Below are 18,368 nucleotides of genomic sequence, written 5' to 3'. Positions count from 1 at the left end.
TTGGAAGCAGGCAGGTTCGGAGAGAGTGGAAAGCGGAAGCAGAGATATACACTGCATCATTTGTGAAGGAAGGTGGGCTTTTAGCACAGGAATTATCACGTGACTGAACTTTCCAAATAGTTTCTGTCATTATTGGCATCACAAAACACATGCACATAAGAAAGCTAAGTAAAATCTGCAACAAAAACGTATAAAAGCTATCATCGTTGTTTTTATTGCAGATACGCATCTTATAGCCTACAGTTCTAAACTAGATGTATCTGTCAGGACGCTAAGCGACGGATGAAGTGTTTTTTGTGTGAACTGACTTTCCAAAGCTTGACCGCAGCTAACGAGAACCAGAAGGTAAAATACCAAAATGCCTTTTAAGAGCATCAAAAGTTTCTCTGTGGAGCTGGAGGGCCCCGAGGACGCGGTGTTCACCAGCGGAGAGATGGTGTACGGGAAGGTGGTTCTCGACCTCGGCAGGGAGATCAAGGTGAGGTCGCTGAAGGTAGCTGGCAGTGGCGTGGCGACCGTGCACTGGATCCAGAACCGCAGCGTGGGCATGAACATCGTCTACAACGACTACTCGTCCAGCCAGACCTACTTCAGAAAACGCTACCGTCTCATCAGAGGTAGGGGCAATTGTCAGGAGTTTATTTTGAAGCAGGTGCCATGTCAAACCAGGGAGGGGAACTAAAGAAAAAACACACAGTTATCTATTTCCTGCAAGCTGTAGCTTATGTAGTTGTATAACGTTGCAATGGTTTATCCTTCTCAGAAAAGCATTGCACATACCCTTCTAAAAGCTCCCCATAGTAAAAGCATTGGAAAGCGCAGAGGCTTGTGGTCAGGCATATTGAAAATTACTGCTCCCTTTTCATTGCAATGAAAAAACATATTTTAGTTATTTGCTTTTTAAAATGTAATGTCTGAATATTTTCCAAATACAAAGCTACCAAACTAAAATTTAAAAAGTTGCTGCTGTAGGTCACAATAGTTAATTACAGACCGCTATATCTATTATTTATTTATTTCTTAGCAGACGCCCTTATCCAGGGCGACTTACAATTGTTACAAGATATCACATTATTTTTATATACAATTACCCATTTATACAGTTGGGTTTTTACTGGAGCAATCTAGGTAAAATACCTTGCTCAAGGGTACAGCAGCAGCAGCGTCCCCCACCTGGGATTGAACCCACAACCCTCCGGTCAAGAGTCCAGAGCCCTAACCACTACGCCACACTGCTGCCCTATATCTATCGTTTTCTATACAAATAATTTTACCCAGGTTAGCATACAGTGATACTGGCTGTACTAAACTTCTGACCCAGGGCAACTACCCCTAAAATAACATAAAAACGAATGAGAAAACAACAGTTTTTTTAAATGAAAAGTTGATATTATTTCACGTTAGAAGTCATGCAAACAGTAGAGATCCTGTTGAAGTTTCTGTGTCTAATTGCAAGAACTATCCCGATGGGGAAGCTGATTGATTCTGCAGATTGGATTCAGCACACCATCACTCACTGGTTACCACTGTTTTTAACACATTTTGTCCACATGTGCATATAACTCACTGCACAAAGCAGGCTCTGTTTCTGTACTTGAAGGGGAAGTTAAAGGATCATGCTGGAGTTTGCAGTTCATAGAAATATTTATTTAGCATGAAGCAGTTCAGAGCAAAGTCTGCAATCCAATATTTGTTCTCTTAAGTAAACACTCTGCTTTCCATTCCAGTCCGCAAACTGTTATCAAACAGAAGTGCGTGTGTTTCACATGAGGATCTTGGACAAATAAATAGAAACACCTGCCATATCATTGTCAGTTGGGTATAGCTATGCCATTTACATAATAGTCATGCAATGGAAGTCCCGTTTTGGTTTTGTTTCTTCAGATCAAACAATGTTTAGGTAGTGCTGAGACGAATATGGGTTTGCCATGCTTTGAAGATTCTTTTAAAATATCAATGAATATTCTTTAAATTAGATGGAAAATACAGGTTGTACCATATTGCAGTTCATGAAATCTCATGGGAGTCAAATCAATCTGATACCCCCTCAATCTATTAATGAAAAGAGAGAGTCACTCTTCAATCTGTACAGCTGAATGTAACTTCTTTATTTCAGATGTCATGTATGCATTGGCTTCCTCATAATACAAAATTCTTATTTATATGAACAAATACCACCAAATACATTTCAAACAGTGTGTTCCAATATTTTTTTTATTTTCCCAGAACTAGTTCTAGGTGCTGTTAGCTTTATGAAATGGATCTCATGTCCAATAGTAGTACAGGCCAGTAAAAGACTTCCTGTTTGTTCAGCCAGGAGTTTTTAAAAAGTGCCACCTGGGTTACCTAGGCAACAGGCAAGCAGCAGGTGGGAGAGCTTGATTCAGGTTAAAGTGAGGGAAAACCGTAGTGTGGTAAATATTACAATGTTACAATATCTTCTACTGGGAGTGTGGGGATGGGGGTTTGGCATTGGGGGTAGGGTGTGGGTAAGAGCTTTACAGAAGTCCATAGATTTTGAAATCTTAATAAAAACTCTGACTTGCTCTTATTTGACCATGGGTAACTTTTAGTGTTGTGTTACTTCTGCAATATTGGTACAGGCACATAGTCTATGTCCAGAAATCTAATGACTGATAATTCTTCTGAATAATGTTGTCAAAACACAAAGATCTGTCATTTCATAGTTTAATTTTGGGAGTGTGTGTGTCTGTGTGAGAGTGTGTGTGTGTCTGTGTGAGAGAGTGTGTCTGTGTGTGTGTCTGTGTGAGAGTGTGTGTGTGTCTGTGTGAGAGAGTGTGTCTGTGTGTGTGTGTGTGTCTGTGTGAGAGTGTGTGTGTCTGTGTGAGAGAGTGTGTGTGTCTGTGTGAGAGAGAGTGTCTGTGTGTGTGTCTGTGTGAGAGTGTGTGTGTGTGTCTGTGAGAGTGTGTGTGTGTCTGTGTGAGAGAGTGTGTCTGTGTGTGTGTCTGTGTGAGAGTGTGTGTGTATCTGTGTGAGAGTGTGTGTGTATCTGTGTGAGAGTGTGTCTGTGTGTGTGTCTGTGTGAGAGTGTGTGTGTGTCTGTGTGAGTGTGTGTGTCTGTGTGAGAGTGTGTGTGTGTCTGTGTGAGAGAGTGTGTCTGTGTGAGAGAGTGTGTGTCTGTGTGAGAGTGTGTGTGTCTCTGTGAGAGAGTGTGTGTGTCTGTGTGAGAGTGTGTGTGTGTCTGTGTGAGTGTGTGTCTGTTGAGAGAGTGTATCTGTGTGTGTGTGTCTGTGTGAGAGTGTGTGTGTCTGTGTGAGAGTGTGTGTCTGTGTGAGAGTGTGTGTGTGTCTGTGTGAGTGTGTGTGTGTCTGTGTGAGAGTGTGTGTGTCTGTGTGAGAGTGTGTGTGTCTGTGTGAGTGTGTGTGTGTGTGTGTCTGTGTGAGTGTGTGTGTGTCTGTGTGTGTGTGTGTGTGTGTGTGTGTGTGTGTGTGTGGAACTGCAATCCTTCTCCCAAGCCTCCAGTCCAAATACAAAGTTCATGGGGCAGTTTTATCCTGTATTTATTTTGTGTATACAAAGAGTGAGAGCAGTGATAGTGTGTTCTGCGTATAACCCACATTTACATTACACAACTTCATATTCCCACAAGCTCTTTCAAGAGATGTGGATTTTATTTGACCACCTTCCAGTTATTAACGCTCCTCGAACCACCTGAAACAGACTTAATAAAGAAGACGTCATGTGTTTATGCCCTGCAAAGCAACACGACAACTTGGCTAGGGATGGTGTGGGTGGGTCCAGTGTTGTGGTGTCTGTTGAAATTGAGATTACAGCCAGGCACGTAGTCCCTCAGTAGCCTAAGCAAGCCTAAAGCCCCACCCTCGGATAGGGGCGTCAGAGCAGTGCTTCAAACAGAAATAAAGAAAGGGACATTACTTCAGGGCCTCCTCTAGGACATCTCGAGACACATGCTGTCTTACCAGCAATGAGACACACATTGTAACCCTGCTACACTGGTTGGTTGTGCGTGTTGGATCCATTGTGATCCTTAACCAAATACCCCCTGTAGTGATGTCATTGCCACCTTCCAACCTCCTTTGACTGTCAATACAGAACCAAGGCGATGCCTACTGTAGTCAATCTAGTGTCTGATGAGACGATACATCAGCTAAAGACACTTACCTATGGATTACAGTTTACAGTAAATGCAGGATTGTGTGGCGCCATCTTGTGGTGAGAATAGCACAGTACACTTACATTTGTATTCATCTGTAGAAACAAGAGGTTTGCCCAGATAATAATGTGTTAGTACACGTTTCAAATCGGTTACTACTTGTAGTGCTGCAATACACTACGCGTTCTATTTTGTTAACTACACGTACTATTTTTACTACACGTACACATTTGGGCCAATCAGTTCTTTAGAAATGAAATTGGAACCAATTAATTTAAAGAAAATAGTACGTGTACTAAATGATCCAATGAAAAGTCGCCTCACATTTTCCATGCTCTTCCAGAAGTGATCAGGGAATCTGAGCCTTTTGAATATTTTTAAAAGCCGTCTCAAAACATATTTTTTAAAACTTGCCTTTCCAATTGCTTAACTTCTGTTTGTACAATGTTTTTATATGCCTTTACTTTTCCTGTAGTATGCTGTTTTATTTTATTTTTTTATTGATGCGATCTTTTTAGTGGGTTGTATTGTTTTTATTAACAGTTTTTCAATGCAGATTCGTTCTTCTGCTTGTTCATTTTCTAACGTTTTGCATATCCTTGTTTACTTTGCTTTATACTTTGGGGTGTACAATACAGTGGCATTGTGTTATAAAATAAATGGTTACTTAATACCCACTGACACAACCTTTTAACGATGTTGCTGGAATGTTCTAAAGTCATTATTATTATTATTATTATTATTATTATTATTATTATTATTATTATTATTATTATTAATTTATTTATTTATTTATTTATTTATTTATTTATTTATGTATTTATTTATTTCTTAGCAGACGCCCTTATCCAGGGCGACTTACAGTCTTAAACAAAAATACATTTCAAGAATCACAGTGCAAGTATTAATACAATTAAGAGCAAGATAAAATACAATCACTTCGGTTCTAGCAAATACAAGTATATGACAAAATACAAAATGTAGTTATGTTAATGCTATAAGGTTGCATCTGAAGTATTTGAAGATATTAATGATGTTACATAATAAACGCTGGGTCTCAATAGTCGAGGGAGCTTCTGGCAAATATTGTAAAGAAACGCCCCCGGCGCTATAAACAATAATAATAATAATAATAATAATAATAATAATAATAATAATAAAAATAATAATAAAAATAATAATAAAAATAATAATAATAATGATAATAATAATAATAGTGATAACACTTACTATTTTTCATAGTTAAGCGAATACGTTGTCATGAAGCCACGTAAAATTGGTACACGTAGTCATTTCTGTGCTCTGACTGGTCCAAATGAGTACGCGTAGTGAATATTTGAAACGTGTACTACACAATACATTTTTGACCCAGATGACCTTCCATAAACAAAGAGCGGCAGAATGTATAGCGTGTGTGTAGTTGGACAATATTCCCACAAGATGGCGATCTTGCACACATGGAAGCTCCTAAGAAAGAGAAGACAGTAAACATGTTTTTAAGAAGTTCAAGACATTGTGTACGACGCGACGCGGAAGCGGACACCGTGTTCTTTCACATATCATATTTACAGCCTGGGAGTGAAGAAAAATGCTTTGTGTATTTTAGAAAAATGTAAACCTGTTTGTGTTTGTATTTAATCAATTCAGTTATCCTGCGTTATATACATTACACTACGATATTGAACACGTTTTAATATATTGCAACGAAAAAAATAACTCGGTTTAAATTATTTTAAACCTCATTCAAAATAAAAATGCACGTTAATGTATTGATATAAATGATAAATACCGGTGTTAACTATTGGCACGAGTTTTCAAACTTATTAATATAGAACAGAACACCATTGCACTCTATTGACTTGGAAGTTTTTGCAAAGACGGTTATAAACTTTTAATACAAAAAAGGGCTAGTTTAAACGGGGAGACAATAATTAAGGACATGTTGTATAATGTATGTTTTGCAAAATGATGTCACGCTGAAATCGGAGCATGCTCAGTGAGCTTGTTTTGTTCAAAACCTGGAAGCATCAATCACCTCAGCCCAGCCGAGCCCTGCCGCTGTCGCCACGCCCTCTCAAGATGTTTATTAGCCAGCAACAATCTCATGCTGCCTGCGATTGCCTTGCATGTATTAGCAGCGCTCCGCCTCCTGACGTCGTGTTCAAAGCACTTGGGGAAGTCCTCGTCTGCACTTTGATAGTCTTGTTTTGGAACTTGAAAGTGAAGTTAGTCTCGACTTGCACACAGAACCAAAGAGAACCACGCGCGCTACCTGCTACTGGCCCAAAGATGATTTTCGACAAAGTAAAGAAGTTCGACATTGTGTTCGACTCCATCGAAGTCGACTCACCTCCCGTGTTCAGCAGCGCCGACGTTGTGTCCGGGAAAGTGGTGCTGGAGCTGGGCACCGCATCCAAAGTGGAGTCGCTAAAACTGCACGCTGAAGGGTTCGCTAAGGTCCACTGGACCGAATCTCGGAGTGCGGGCTCCAGCACCGCTTACACACAGAATTACTGCGACGAGGTGGAGTACCTGGACCGGCGAGAAACGCTCATGCAAGCAGGTCAGTGTGCTTCTGAGAAGCAAGAGCAGCGTACAGCGTGGTAGATCGTCGGGTTAAAGAGTCACACGACTAGATAGACGAGCAAATCTTCAACTGAGCTAATGCATATTAGCTATAACGTGATCATAACAATACCGTGACAACTTGGTAGGCTACTAATACATAATTACTCATACAATATATAACATACAAATGTACAAACTGCATGGTTTTATCAAATATCAGCGCGAATGGTGGCCAAGGTATGCGATTTACCATTTACTTGTAATTTTTCTTTTGAGATACTTTGTCGCAAGCGCGTCTAACCCAACGTGGGGTGGTACAAATAAAGCTCCACTTAAAGAAAAAAAAAATGAATTGAACATGTATTATAATATACATTTTTACCACGTTATGGTTACACAAATTAATTTTGCAACAAGAGAGACAGATCATAAGTTTTGAAGGCGGGCGACATCAATTGAATTTTGTGTAATTAATTATGCGCAAACGTTGCGGTAGCCGCACACGTTTTTAGATAGTGATAGGCAACTGAAACAAGCCTACCTCATTGTCTTTATCGGCTAACTATAAGCAGACTTCACCGCACGAAACCCAGTATTTAAAGGTGACATTCTGCTCAGTGCTGTCGCGGTTAGGTGGCAGAGAATACCTTCCCTAATGCTGTGCGGTCAGCTTAATTCCGAGTGTCAGTTTGCCAAACCGCACCTCCTCACACCTGTGTCACAGCAGCAGTCAGAAGGGTCTCATGCTCTGGTGTAATGTTTGGCGCAGCATGCAGATGGACTTATCATGGATTTTGGCAACAAGGTCATGTGACTGCCTGCACTTTACAGTTGACCATTCAGAACCGCATTATCAGCTGATCGTACAGGTTTTCAGAACCAAAATAAGTGTTTTTTTGCTTTTGTGTTTTCAGATAACGGGGAGCTCACCGTTCTGCAGGCTGGAAAGCATGAATTTCCCTTCAGCTTCCAGCTTCCTGAAGAGTAAGTGTTCATTCAGAACTCTCAAAGCTGTTCTCTCTCTAGCTTAGCAGAACCACAACGAACAACAAGAAAGTCAGCTTGACAAACGCTGAAATGTTAATTTTAAGGTGCTGTGTGCCTGGAAAAGACAAAACTTAACTGTCTGTCTTTCTCCTTTTAAAACAGAACTCTGGTGACCTCCTTTGAGGGAAAGCATGGCAGCATCCGATACTGGGTTAAAGCAAAGCTGCACAGACCCTGGAACACTGTGAAGAAAATAAAAAAGGAGTTCACCGTGATCGAGCCCATTGATATCAACACGCCAGCATTACTAGTAAGAGGAAATATATATACATCTGTATAGTGAGTGATGCCTTTGGTTGGATTGGGGCTCTGTGTAGTCCATTCACTGTCCTTTACGTCTGCTTGTGTGATGGACTTCAGTAGCAGAAGCCAGGCCCCCAGGGCTGTGTTAAATTGAGACTTGTTATCGGATGGCGCTGCGGTTCTTTTTATGAATTGTTTTTTCTGTTCCTCTTTGCCAGGCATCTCAAGCTGGCACCAAAGACAAAATGGCGCGGATGTGGTACCGTAACCTCGGGCAAGTTTCCCTGACCGCCAAGATCGACAGAAAGGGCTACACACCGGGTACACAAGAGCTCTCTTCATTTGTGCATGAATGTGAAGCTTCTGATGGCTGCTGTGTGACAGACCCTAAAGAGATGTTTTCAGTGTTGAAGGGGTGTGCTTCTTTCACTCACACCTCTTGTGTTTGTGTGCTTCCAGGTGAAGTGATCCCAATCTTCGCGGAATTTGACAACTCCACCCATCGCTCCGTGGTCCCGAAGGCTTATATCACTCAGACTCAGACCTTCATCGCCCGTGGCACCATGAAGCAGAAGAAATCGATCGTGGCCACCCTGAGTGGCGACGCGGTCGGGGCACGGAAACGGGAGACCTGGCACGGGCGAGCCATCAAGATCCCTCCCGTGGGGCCGTCCATCCTGCAGTGTCGCATCATCCGCGTGGAGTACATGCTGCGGGTACGAGCCCCACGCCAGTGAGGAGCACTGCTGAGCACGCAGATAGGGAGCTAGGCTTAGCAACGTTTACACCAAAGGGAAAACAGACCATATAAACAAGCACAGTCCTTCTAATCTTGCAATACTCACACAGTATCCGAAAGGTTAAAAACATTTCCATAAAACCCAGAGTTATCAGATTGTTGCCAAAAACAACTTGCAACAAATGTAGCAAGCTGAAGTGTATAATACAAGTTTGGTAAAAACTATTAACAATGAAGCTATTAATAGAGAACAATGAACTAAAGAGGAACTCCCAAAGTTTTATAAAAGACACACACACACACTGAAGTACCATCTGAGTGGCTCGTTAGTAGTTTTGTAAATTGCTTTTAGAGAAACAACTAAAGATTTTTATCAGTTACAAGCCTGTATTCCTTGCAAATGGATAACAAGCAATTCTGAGCTAGAAAAAATAAAAATAAAAATCAAGTCAAAACACAAATGTTACAGATAATCCAAGAAACAAAACAGCATGGTAACACATTCCAGCAAGGCAGACTATGTATACAGTAGAGGAGATCGCAGCTCTGACGGCTGCTGAATGTTGAGCTGTTGCCTGGTTCTTGCAGGTGTGCGTGGATGTCCCTGGAACCTCCAAGCTGTCCCTGGAGCTGCCCTTGGTCATGGGCACCATCCCACTGCACCCCTTCGGCAGCCGCACCTCCAGCGTGAGCAGCCAGTACAGCGTGAACCTGGAGTGGCTCCGCATGGCCATCCCCGAGCAGCCCGAGCGTGAGTACTGCCTCCGATTCACCTTCCTGCAACTGCGGCTTCCTTCATTGCAAACCGGAAGCATTCAGATTTTGGGACAGTTTTTATAGGATTGTTAGAACTACTAGATTCTTTGGTCTTGGTCTTCATCGTAGACTCTTTTCAGCCTGTCTAAGGTGACCTTGTTTTCCCCCCTCAGCTCCGCCAGATTACTGCGCCATTGTCTCCGACGAGGAAGCAGAGCGCAACATGTCCCCACCTCTGATCGAGGAAGACTTCACGGGGGTCCTGCAGCGCCCCTTCTTTGCCTACGTGCAGGAGTTCCGTTACCGCCCCCCTCCCTTCTACTCTGAGGTGAGTCACTGAGCATCCACGCTGCCTGAGGTCTGAGAGGGAGTTTTACCAGTTGTGCCCAATATCTCGAGATGTAGCCCCAGTTATAGATCTTCTTTGAGCTGAATTCTTAGAATGGAATGCACCTGATTTGAAATAAAAAAGACGAATTGAAAAACTTGAAACACAGATGAAGACATTTGAGACGCAACTTTGTTGTCTACTTGATTTTAATCTTTAGAATGTACGATTTTAAATAATCTATTTTGGTTCTCTAAATGACAACATAATGCATACAAATATGAAACCATATATATATATATATATATACCGAGCGTCAAAAGAAACGTATCACTATTATAACACATTTATTTTCAAAATGTTTTTGGTTTCTTTTTAATCACTTGGTCATTCATCCTTGACCATGACACGCTTGAGTGACTATGACTGAAGCATATGCACTTAATCACCTAATTAGTGAGACAGTTGATTGGACACTGGATATGGAGTGATTTCAGCTGTTGAGTTACAAGCTTGAATAAAAGCAATAAAGAAAATCACAGAAAAAAAAACAATATGTCACGTCTGTCAAGAGAACAGCGCCTTCGTGCAATCGGCATGTTGGAAGCTGGACTAGGGCAGCGTGCTGTGGCTCGCCGTCTTGGGTGCTCACAGCCAGCAATTTCAAACCTGGCGAGACGGTATAATCAGACACACTCTGTCAATGACAGGCCAACAACTGGGAGACCAAGAGTCACAACACCTGCCCAAGATCGACAGATCATTTTGCAGCATCTTCGTGATGTCAATTGTTAATCAGCACAATAAAGTCACCTGCTCAAATATAAGTGATACGTTTCTTTTGATGCTCAAATATAAGTGATAAGTTTCTTTTGATGCTCAGTATATATTTCATACTCGGATCTAATTTCATTGTATTCGCGATGGTAATAACCCTCCTCTGTGTTTTCCAGGTTGACCCCCATCCTCAGACCCCCAACATGAGAAGACGCTGCATGACATGTTGAACAGCACGACGTGACTGAATAGAAGTGATTTCGCCTGGATTCGTTATCCAGAGACTCGATTGAAGTCCCGAAGCGTGTTTTGCTAGGGGGCGTGGTTGAAGAATGAATGTTTTTTCCCCCCTTTGCATCTCCAAGGATTGGAGCGCGGATGGGATTTGGACGCCAGGAAAATCCTGAACCCGCATCCGCTGGTCTCCCACGCACAGCTCTGGTGCGGTTTTGGAGAAATAAAAAGTAAATAAAAACTGTTGAAAATGATGCTGGAAAAACTTAACAGTGATACAATGCAGACTGCAGAAGAAACAAAGCACTTGCTGTTTGCCGTTCTGTGGCGTACAAGGATGAAAATATAATCCTTCCAACTATAGCCTGGGAGAGAATCTGGATTCTATCATATCAGCCTTTCTGTTTGAACTGAGGGCAGACTACGCCCATGCAAGAAGAAATGGGACATTCGCTGCACTGTAGAAATCTGAGTTCTATGTGGTACATACTGTGGTACACACTGATCTGTGGTACACACCAATGCAAAGCCTTCACCTCATAGATATGCAACCTTTCATGAATATGCAGAATGCCAAAAACAAAATGTTTCAGAAGTTGCATTTGTGTCTTTTTATGAATCCAGCTTCTCCTGGACGATGCATAGCCAGCTATGTTCTTTTATAGAACTGTATAGCAGTACTGAAAAGTGAGAATGAGACGTATAAATATATATGAACCAGGCACAGTACTTTTATATGTAACAACAGCTTTCACTATGCTTGAAATGTTAAAACAAATAACCAAAGAAGCTAAATGCTTTCAGGGAGCAGTGCAGGAGGGAGGGGATACATGGCTTTAAAATCCAATACCTCCTGGTTATATTATCTGAGCCATACTGTTTGTGAATACATAGTTGTGAATGATTATTACAACACATTCCATAATGTAATAGAGCTGTCTTCTTGTTCCCATACTGTGATGGAAATGGAACGGTCGCCCTGTGTTGGTGTGGGAGTGTAACACAAGACAGCAAATACAAAGATTGTTTAGATGTTCTGTAAGTAGTGTTTACACAAAAAGGAGTCTAAATGTCTTGCCAAAGATAATCTGTTCAGTACCTGTGGTTTTTTTTTTTTTGTGTGTTTTGCTACACGTTTTCTAATAAACAAAGAAAAAATACCTAAAGACATACTTTTCTTCTTTATTTCTGAAATGTACTTTTTGTATTGTTTTCGATTCACACACAATCTAAGGACGGGAGACTCTTCTTTGCACAGAGTGGTGAGGGTGTGGAATGGGTTACCTAGCCATGTTGATGCTGTGTCATTGGGGTCCTTTTCAGACCTGATAAAGAGATCAAGCAGCTCTTGGGAAGCTGAGGAGCACTGATGGGGTAGATCACCTCCTCCTGTTTGTAAATTCTGCTGCTGAACTCTTAACATTTCAATGATTTACAAAACACTGTGCTACAGTACGAATTCACTGCTTCTGTGCAACTTCAAACTGTATCAGGATTGTGCGACACGTTCAGCTCTGGTTAAAAGTTTCATGTCACCCTGCTGTAGAATGAACTCATTCACAAGGTCGAATGAAACCTGCTGAAAAATGTTATGGTAACCTATTGAATTACACACCGCTTTGCAGTTTGCCCATATACTTAACGAAAAACTGACAATTAAAAAATGTGACATTTTGAAATCTAACATGAAATGCTGTACTACTATTATGGATTCCGGTAGACTTTTGCAATATAATTTTGTTGTTTCTCTGATTTACATAATGTTATATATATATATATATATATATATATATATATATATATATATATATAACAGCTGTAGGTTTATAACTTTGAAACTACCTTTTTACACCTTCAGAGTGTATATGTAGGTCACGGTGGTCTATCTTCTCATGAGAGAGAGCTCTACATGTTGAATTGCAGCTGCAGTGACGGGTGTGTGTTGCCTGGGGAGCGTGTTTGTGATGATGTCAGAAGCCCCCCCCCCCCCCCCCCCCCAGCTGGAGGAGGAGTGATGTACTCTGATATGAAGGAAGCAGTGACAGCAGCAGTCTTATCAGAAGGGCTGCAGGGATTCACATGGGGCTATGAATAGGGAGCTTCCACCAGGCTTGCTTCTCAGAACTGAGACACTGCGTGCCAGCTTTTCAAATACCTCATAAATAAGGTGTCTGACACTTCGAAATATTTCTGAGCCACTGGAATAAATACATATACATTATTAGTAAACCTAAATGAAACAGACATTATATATCATGTGATCATGTTTTGTAAATGATTGCTAATCTCATAAACCATTTCAGATAACAACTTAATATTCACAGAACCTTTGTAGTCATAATCGGATGTATTTTTTGACCTGTGACCTAAGTTGACTGCCCTAAGCACACACTTGAGATCCTTAGCCATCTCAAATGGGCACTTTTCAAAGACTTGTTATAGCAAATATGTATTTTCATTTTAAAACATCAGGTACTAGCTGTCATTCAATAAGGGAAGCACCTGGTTGGTTAATGACAGGAAGGAAGATTTTAAAGGGGTGAGGCCACCCCTAGGTGACCTAGGAAGTGCAACAATATCTGACAGCATGGCTTGTAAACAGACCTGGTGTAGTAGTAGATATCTTTTACAATAAAAATACATATTTACTATAACATGTGTTTCTTTCAAAACTGCACATTTGAGACCTATATAAGAAATGTAAGCTAGAACCACATTAAGCCAGTCTTTCTGAACTCTTGCTTCAGAAAGGTCGCCTGCCTTCTAAACTAACCTTGCTCAATTCTTATTTAAATATAAACACAGTCTACAGTGATTGCATCTATAAAGTGGAGGAGACTGTTCACATGTCACGCTTATGTCTTTACAAAAGTCTAGAGAACCGCTTACCTAACTATGATGAAACTTGCTAAGGGCAATATTTAACACAAGTTCCAGCAAAAGAGGTTCTCTTTAATGTGTCTATCATAGTACAAGCTTACAGCTTCAGCAGAGAAATATTAGGGCAACTCGTCAAAAAATCAAAAGGGTCTAAATTCTAGTAAGGAAAGATTGTTCAAGACGACATCTCACAGTACACACAGAAGAGATGCTTAGAGATTGTGAGATTGTGTGACTACCTAGCCAGCATGTAAAACAATCTCACAAGAGTACACCCTGGACATGACTGGAGGCCAATAATATCCTCTCTGACACAACAACGCAGCTCCTGTTCTCATCGGTTCAGCACAACACACCAAAGTTAGTCCAGCCCAGTGATGGAACATGCTAGCACTTTACAACACAGTGGTCCTCATTCGAATACTGCCCTGGGTCAAACTCAGACTTGGGGAACCAAGACACTATCTTTAAGCCATCATGAATGGGCTGTTAGGGTTACAGACCCAAAGCACTTGAAACAGACGACAAAAATCAGGGAGAAAATAATTGGGCACTCTAAAATAAAAAAAAGTAAAATACACATTTTTTGGCCGTCACTTGCAGGCCAAATTCTCATGTTCTAGACCCTTGTCCACCCTTGCCTGGCCATGTCTAGTATTCCTGTGGGGTATTTCATATACTGTATACAGAATATCTGCTCTAGTAAACACAGAGATCCAGTGCAGCCTCTTCACTATGACTGGCTTCTGGGCTATGTCTTGTTGATTCCATCTGGAGTATCAGCTTGCTGCTCTCTCAGCCCCCCTTTCGCTGAATTCCTCCCCGCTTCTGGGAACGCCAGTGAATCTAGGAGACTCATATCACTTACTGCAAGCTCTCTGTTCCTCGGGTGTTCTTTAAACGGAACCAGGAATAATCACGGCAGCGAAAACAAGCTTTTAGGAAGCAGCTGAAAATAAATAGCTCCCTTAAACAAACAACAGATGGGCTCTTCTTACAGTATTTTGACGAGGAGCACAGAAATATTGCAGCTCCAGAATGGGCCTTGATGTTACTGCTGGTCTACAGGTCTAGCTCTGCACTGTGTGGAGGCCGTGTGCATCAGCACTCGCTGCCCTGGCCTTATGGGATCTGATCTTGAGGTGTGGGCAGAATGGTGCTTGACCTGGTCAATTCCACAATGCTTGTATCACTATACCTGTCTGACACTGACCCCCACTTAGTAATGGAGACACGTTTCTTTGGTCTAGTGCCTTCCTCAGTCCCCTTGAAAGTTTACCAAAGTAATTTTGCATTTTTCCCATGCTTTTTCCATAGTTATATCATACATTTACCATGGTTTGCCACGTGCTTTACCAGACCTCTCTGGGCTTTACAAGGCTTATCCATGTTTTTACTATGCTTTATTACACTTGGCTATGCTTTTACTAAGGTCATCGTTTATGAGTCTGTGTTATTTCGATTTTTGCAGGAGAGTGACTTCAACATATCTGATAATCTGTTTCAAAAGCGGAGGTATTTCCGGACACTGTTGTTCAGTGACTTGTGCCAGTTTGAGTGTAATCTGAAGATAGAAGAAATCCCTTTTACATCACATGGCTTCAGATTTCATCTATATGGACTAGGATTATCTTCTGTCCTGTGCTGCAAGATCACTGGAGAAAGAATCTGTAATAAAGCACAGAATACCACCATATCCGGCCACTTGTTAGCCAATACTATAAACCAGGGGCAAATAAAGAAGGCTATCAATTCATGCACTGATGAAATCTACACACTAACGCAACATCACTAAGGCTCTGAATGGCACAGGGTGTGTGTCCTGGGCTTTCACTGTGTAGAATGGGCTTCACAGATTCACATTCATGGTGCATGTGTTGTCTGTGTGTTTTATCCCTGATCGAAGAACAACCAGGCCCTGCGCTCCCATTGTTTACTATAGAGGTGTCTTATTACTCAATAACACAACAAAAGTTAAAAGTTCACTTAAAACTGCATTTTCAATAAACTGCACAGTACTTCTGAATGTATAGTACTTTTCATTGTACAGTAATTGAAATTTGATTTCAGTGTTACTGTAACTTCAATATATTGACTATAAGACAATACAGTGTATTTTAAGAATAACTGATAAGATATTTTTTGCCCTTCCCTTGAAATTCGTATTAATGAGAGTTGACAGTACCATAATTACAGGAGCTTCATAATTTTCCAGAAACGTGCCTGTGTTTGTACTTCAGTAGAAGCATGCTGTGTCCAGCACATAAGAGAAGTCCTCAATACAAAACGAGAGAACCTGATTGCTTTAGGACGCTCCCCCTGCTGTTCCCGTCCTCATCAGTGTTGACGGATGTTCCGATGATGTTTGGAAGACAACAAGGTCTTGCTTTGTGTTCAAACATGTTGACTACAGTCCATGTGTAAACAGTACATCATGCTGTCTCTGTCAACACACATTTGGGTATTTGCTGGGAAAAACGCACGTCGGGTTGAGAGCGCATGGGGAAATGTGTTGCTCCTCCAGGCAAAATGTTCCTGGAAATGTTCAGCTGACCCCCACAATGCTGCGATGAACCAGAATCAGGTGAGGCGAGCTGAGGGGTGATACAGCTGTAGGGGAAAGCAGGGCAGGAGTTCAGTGGTTCTTTTATTTATTTATTTATTTTTATTTAGTCGTTGCCAATTATTTTTATTATTTTCTCCCAATTTGGAATGGCCAATTATTTTTTAAGCTCAGCTCACCGCTACCACCCCTGCGCTGACTCGGGAGAGCGAAGACAAACACATGCTGTCCTCCGAAGCGTTTGCCGTCAGCCGACTGCTTTTTTTCACACTGCGGACTCACCATGCAGCCACCCAAGTGATACAGCGTTGGAGGACAACACAGCCCTGGGCAGCTTACAGGCAAGCCCGCAGGCGCCCGGCCAGACTACAGGGGTCGCTGGTGCGCGGTGACCCGAGGACACCCTGGCCGACCTAACCCTCCCTCCCCCCGGCGGCGCTCGCCCATTTGTGCGCCGCCCCCTGGGAGCTCCCGTCCGCGGTCGGCAGTGGAATAGCCTGGACTCGAACCGGCGACGTCCAGGCTATAGAGCGCATCCTTCACTCCACGCGGAGCACCTTTACCGGATGCGCCACTCGGGAGCCAAAAGTCTCATCGTTCTAATGTCTAATTATTCTTTTCAGTTTGATTTTGTTCTTTCAAAAGATGGGCGACATTTCCACCCACCCCTTCCAGAATCTGGCTACTCCTACCCCTCCTAGCGCCTATTCAAATTGACAAGACCCTGCCTGTAATACAGGCAACACCGCTCCCCCTCCATTATACAAAGATATCACTGTAATATAATGTTAATAGTAACTCAATGGTCTTGAATGTACATTGAATTGCTGCATATACTCTGTGACACTTCTTACCTGTTTAATTAAGCTGGTGCCATTGTAAACCGAACAGATGCTTCTTGTGTATGCAACAGACAGGGTTTACCAGTGCTTTTAGGTTACATTTTGGACTGGATCGCTTGCTTGTGATGAAGCCGTTAACTTTTAATGGGAATTTACCGTAGGACAATGATCGCTCTACTGGGAACCTAACCAGCGAGAAACCGTTTAAAAGCAAACAAGTCCTTGCGCCTCCCTAGTGGTGCTTTATAGAACTGCTTCAGAAGGAAATAGGACACTAGTTAGAAATCCTGGTAAAAATGATTTAATCAGAAACAGCAACAAAGAATCACACGGAATCTGATATTAAAGAGGAAAGAAATGAAATAATACAGCGGAGAGGAAAGAAAATACCCCTTGAATGTGTTAAAAAAAATACAGAGCTGGAGGGAAGCTCATATTCAAGTCCCTTTGTGTTCTCAATTAAAATGACAATAATAGATCCTTAATGCTGCCTTACTAGTTCTGCTCACGCAAGGCTTGAGAACACATTGTTAAGCCATCTGTATTTTAAAACAACAACTCATAGTTTACACAATCTGTGTCATTAGGTTCACTATGTTCACAATGCAAAACAATACACCCACATTTCAAGTGTTACAGTGGCTCTCAAAAGTATTCACCCCCCTTGGGCTTTCCCAAATTTTACTGTGTTACAACATGGAATCAAAATGGATTTAATTAGGAGTTTTGCCACTGATCAACACAAAAAAGTCCATAATGTCAAAGTGAAAAATAAAATCTACAAATTGTTCTAAATTAACTACAAATAGAAAACAGAAAATAATGGATTGTATAAGTATTCACCCCTTTGCTATGACACACCTAAATAAGCTCTGGTGCAATCAATTATCTTTAGAAGTCACATAATTAGTTGAATGGATTTAATATTCAAAAAGTACAAACTTTATTGCTATTTAAGATATACTTGTGGTATACACTATATTGAATGATCGCTCGTGGTACAGTTTTTATTCCCCTTAGGAGGATGTCCATAAACTCTCCCATGTCGGGCTCATGGTTTACTGTGGTGAATAAAAATCATACACAAACAATCAGTCTCTCACTCTCTCGGTCTCGCTATATTTATAAAACAGCTGTTAAGCAACAAAGAAGTGGCACCAACTGCATTCAGAACGTAAACAGTAACTTAGAACAGTTTGCATGAAAGAGAACTAAAGTAAATATTATCACGAAAAGTGTTAACCAGTTAAACAAGT

The 18,368-nt window shown here is 41.4% G+C and overlaps 1 protein-coding gene across 2 annotated transcripts; it reads left to right on the top strand.

Annotated features, from left to right (window-relative positions):
- Positions 1–11,993, top strand: LOC117966373 (arrestin domain-containing protein 2-like). 2 transcript variants are annotated; one of them, XM_034912330.2, is made up of 8 exons: positions 1–617; positions 7,618–7,687; positions 7,853–8,000; positions 8,212–8,314; positions 8,453–8,709; positions 9,321–9,483; positions 9,662–9,816; positions 10,770–11,993. In XM_034912330.2, exons 1-8 carry the CDS (start codon positions 359–361, stop codon positions 10,821–10,823), a joined length of 1,209 nt encoding a protein of 402 aa, XP_034768221.2. In that variant the 5' UTR covers positions 1–358; the 3' UTR covers positions 10,824–11,993. The 2 variants fall into 2 exon arrangements, with proteins under 2 accessions (XP_034768221.2, XP_034768220.2); XM_034912329.2 differs by lacking the exon at positions 1–617 and adding an exon at positions 5,984–6,698.
- The last annotated feature ends 6,375 nt before the right edge of the window (positions 11,994–18,368 follow it).

This window comes from Acipenser ruthenus, chromosome 47 (assembly GCF_902713425.1).
Source record: "Acipenser ruthenus chromosome 47, fAciRut3.2 maternal haplotype, whole genome shotgun sequence".
Classification (NCBI taxonomy): domain Eukaryota; kingdom Metazoa; phylum Chordata; class Actinopteri; order Acipenseriformes; family Acipenseridae; genus Acipenser; species Acipenser ruthenus.
This window is presented reverse-complemented; position numbering and strand designations above follow the sequence as displayed.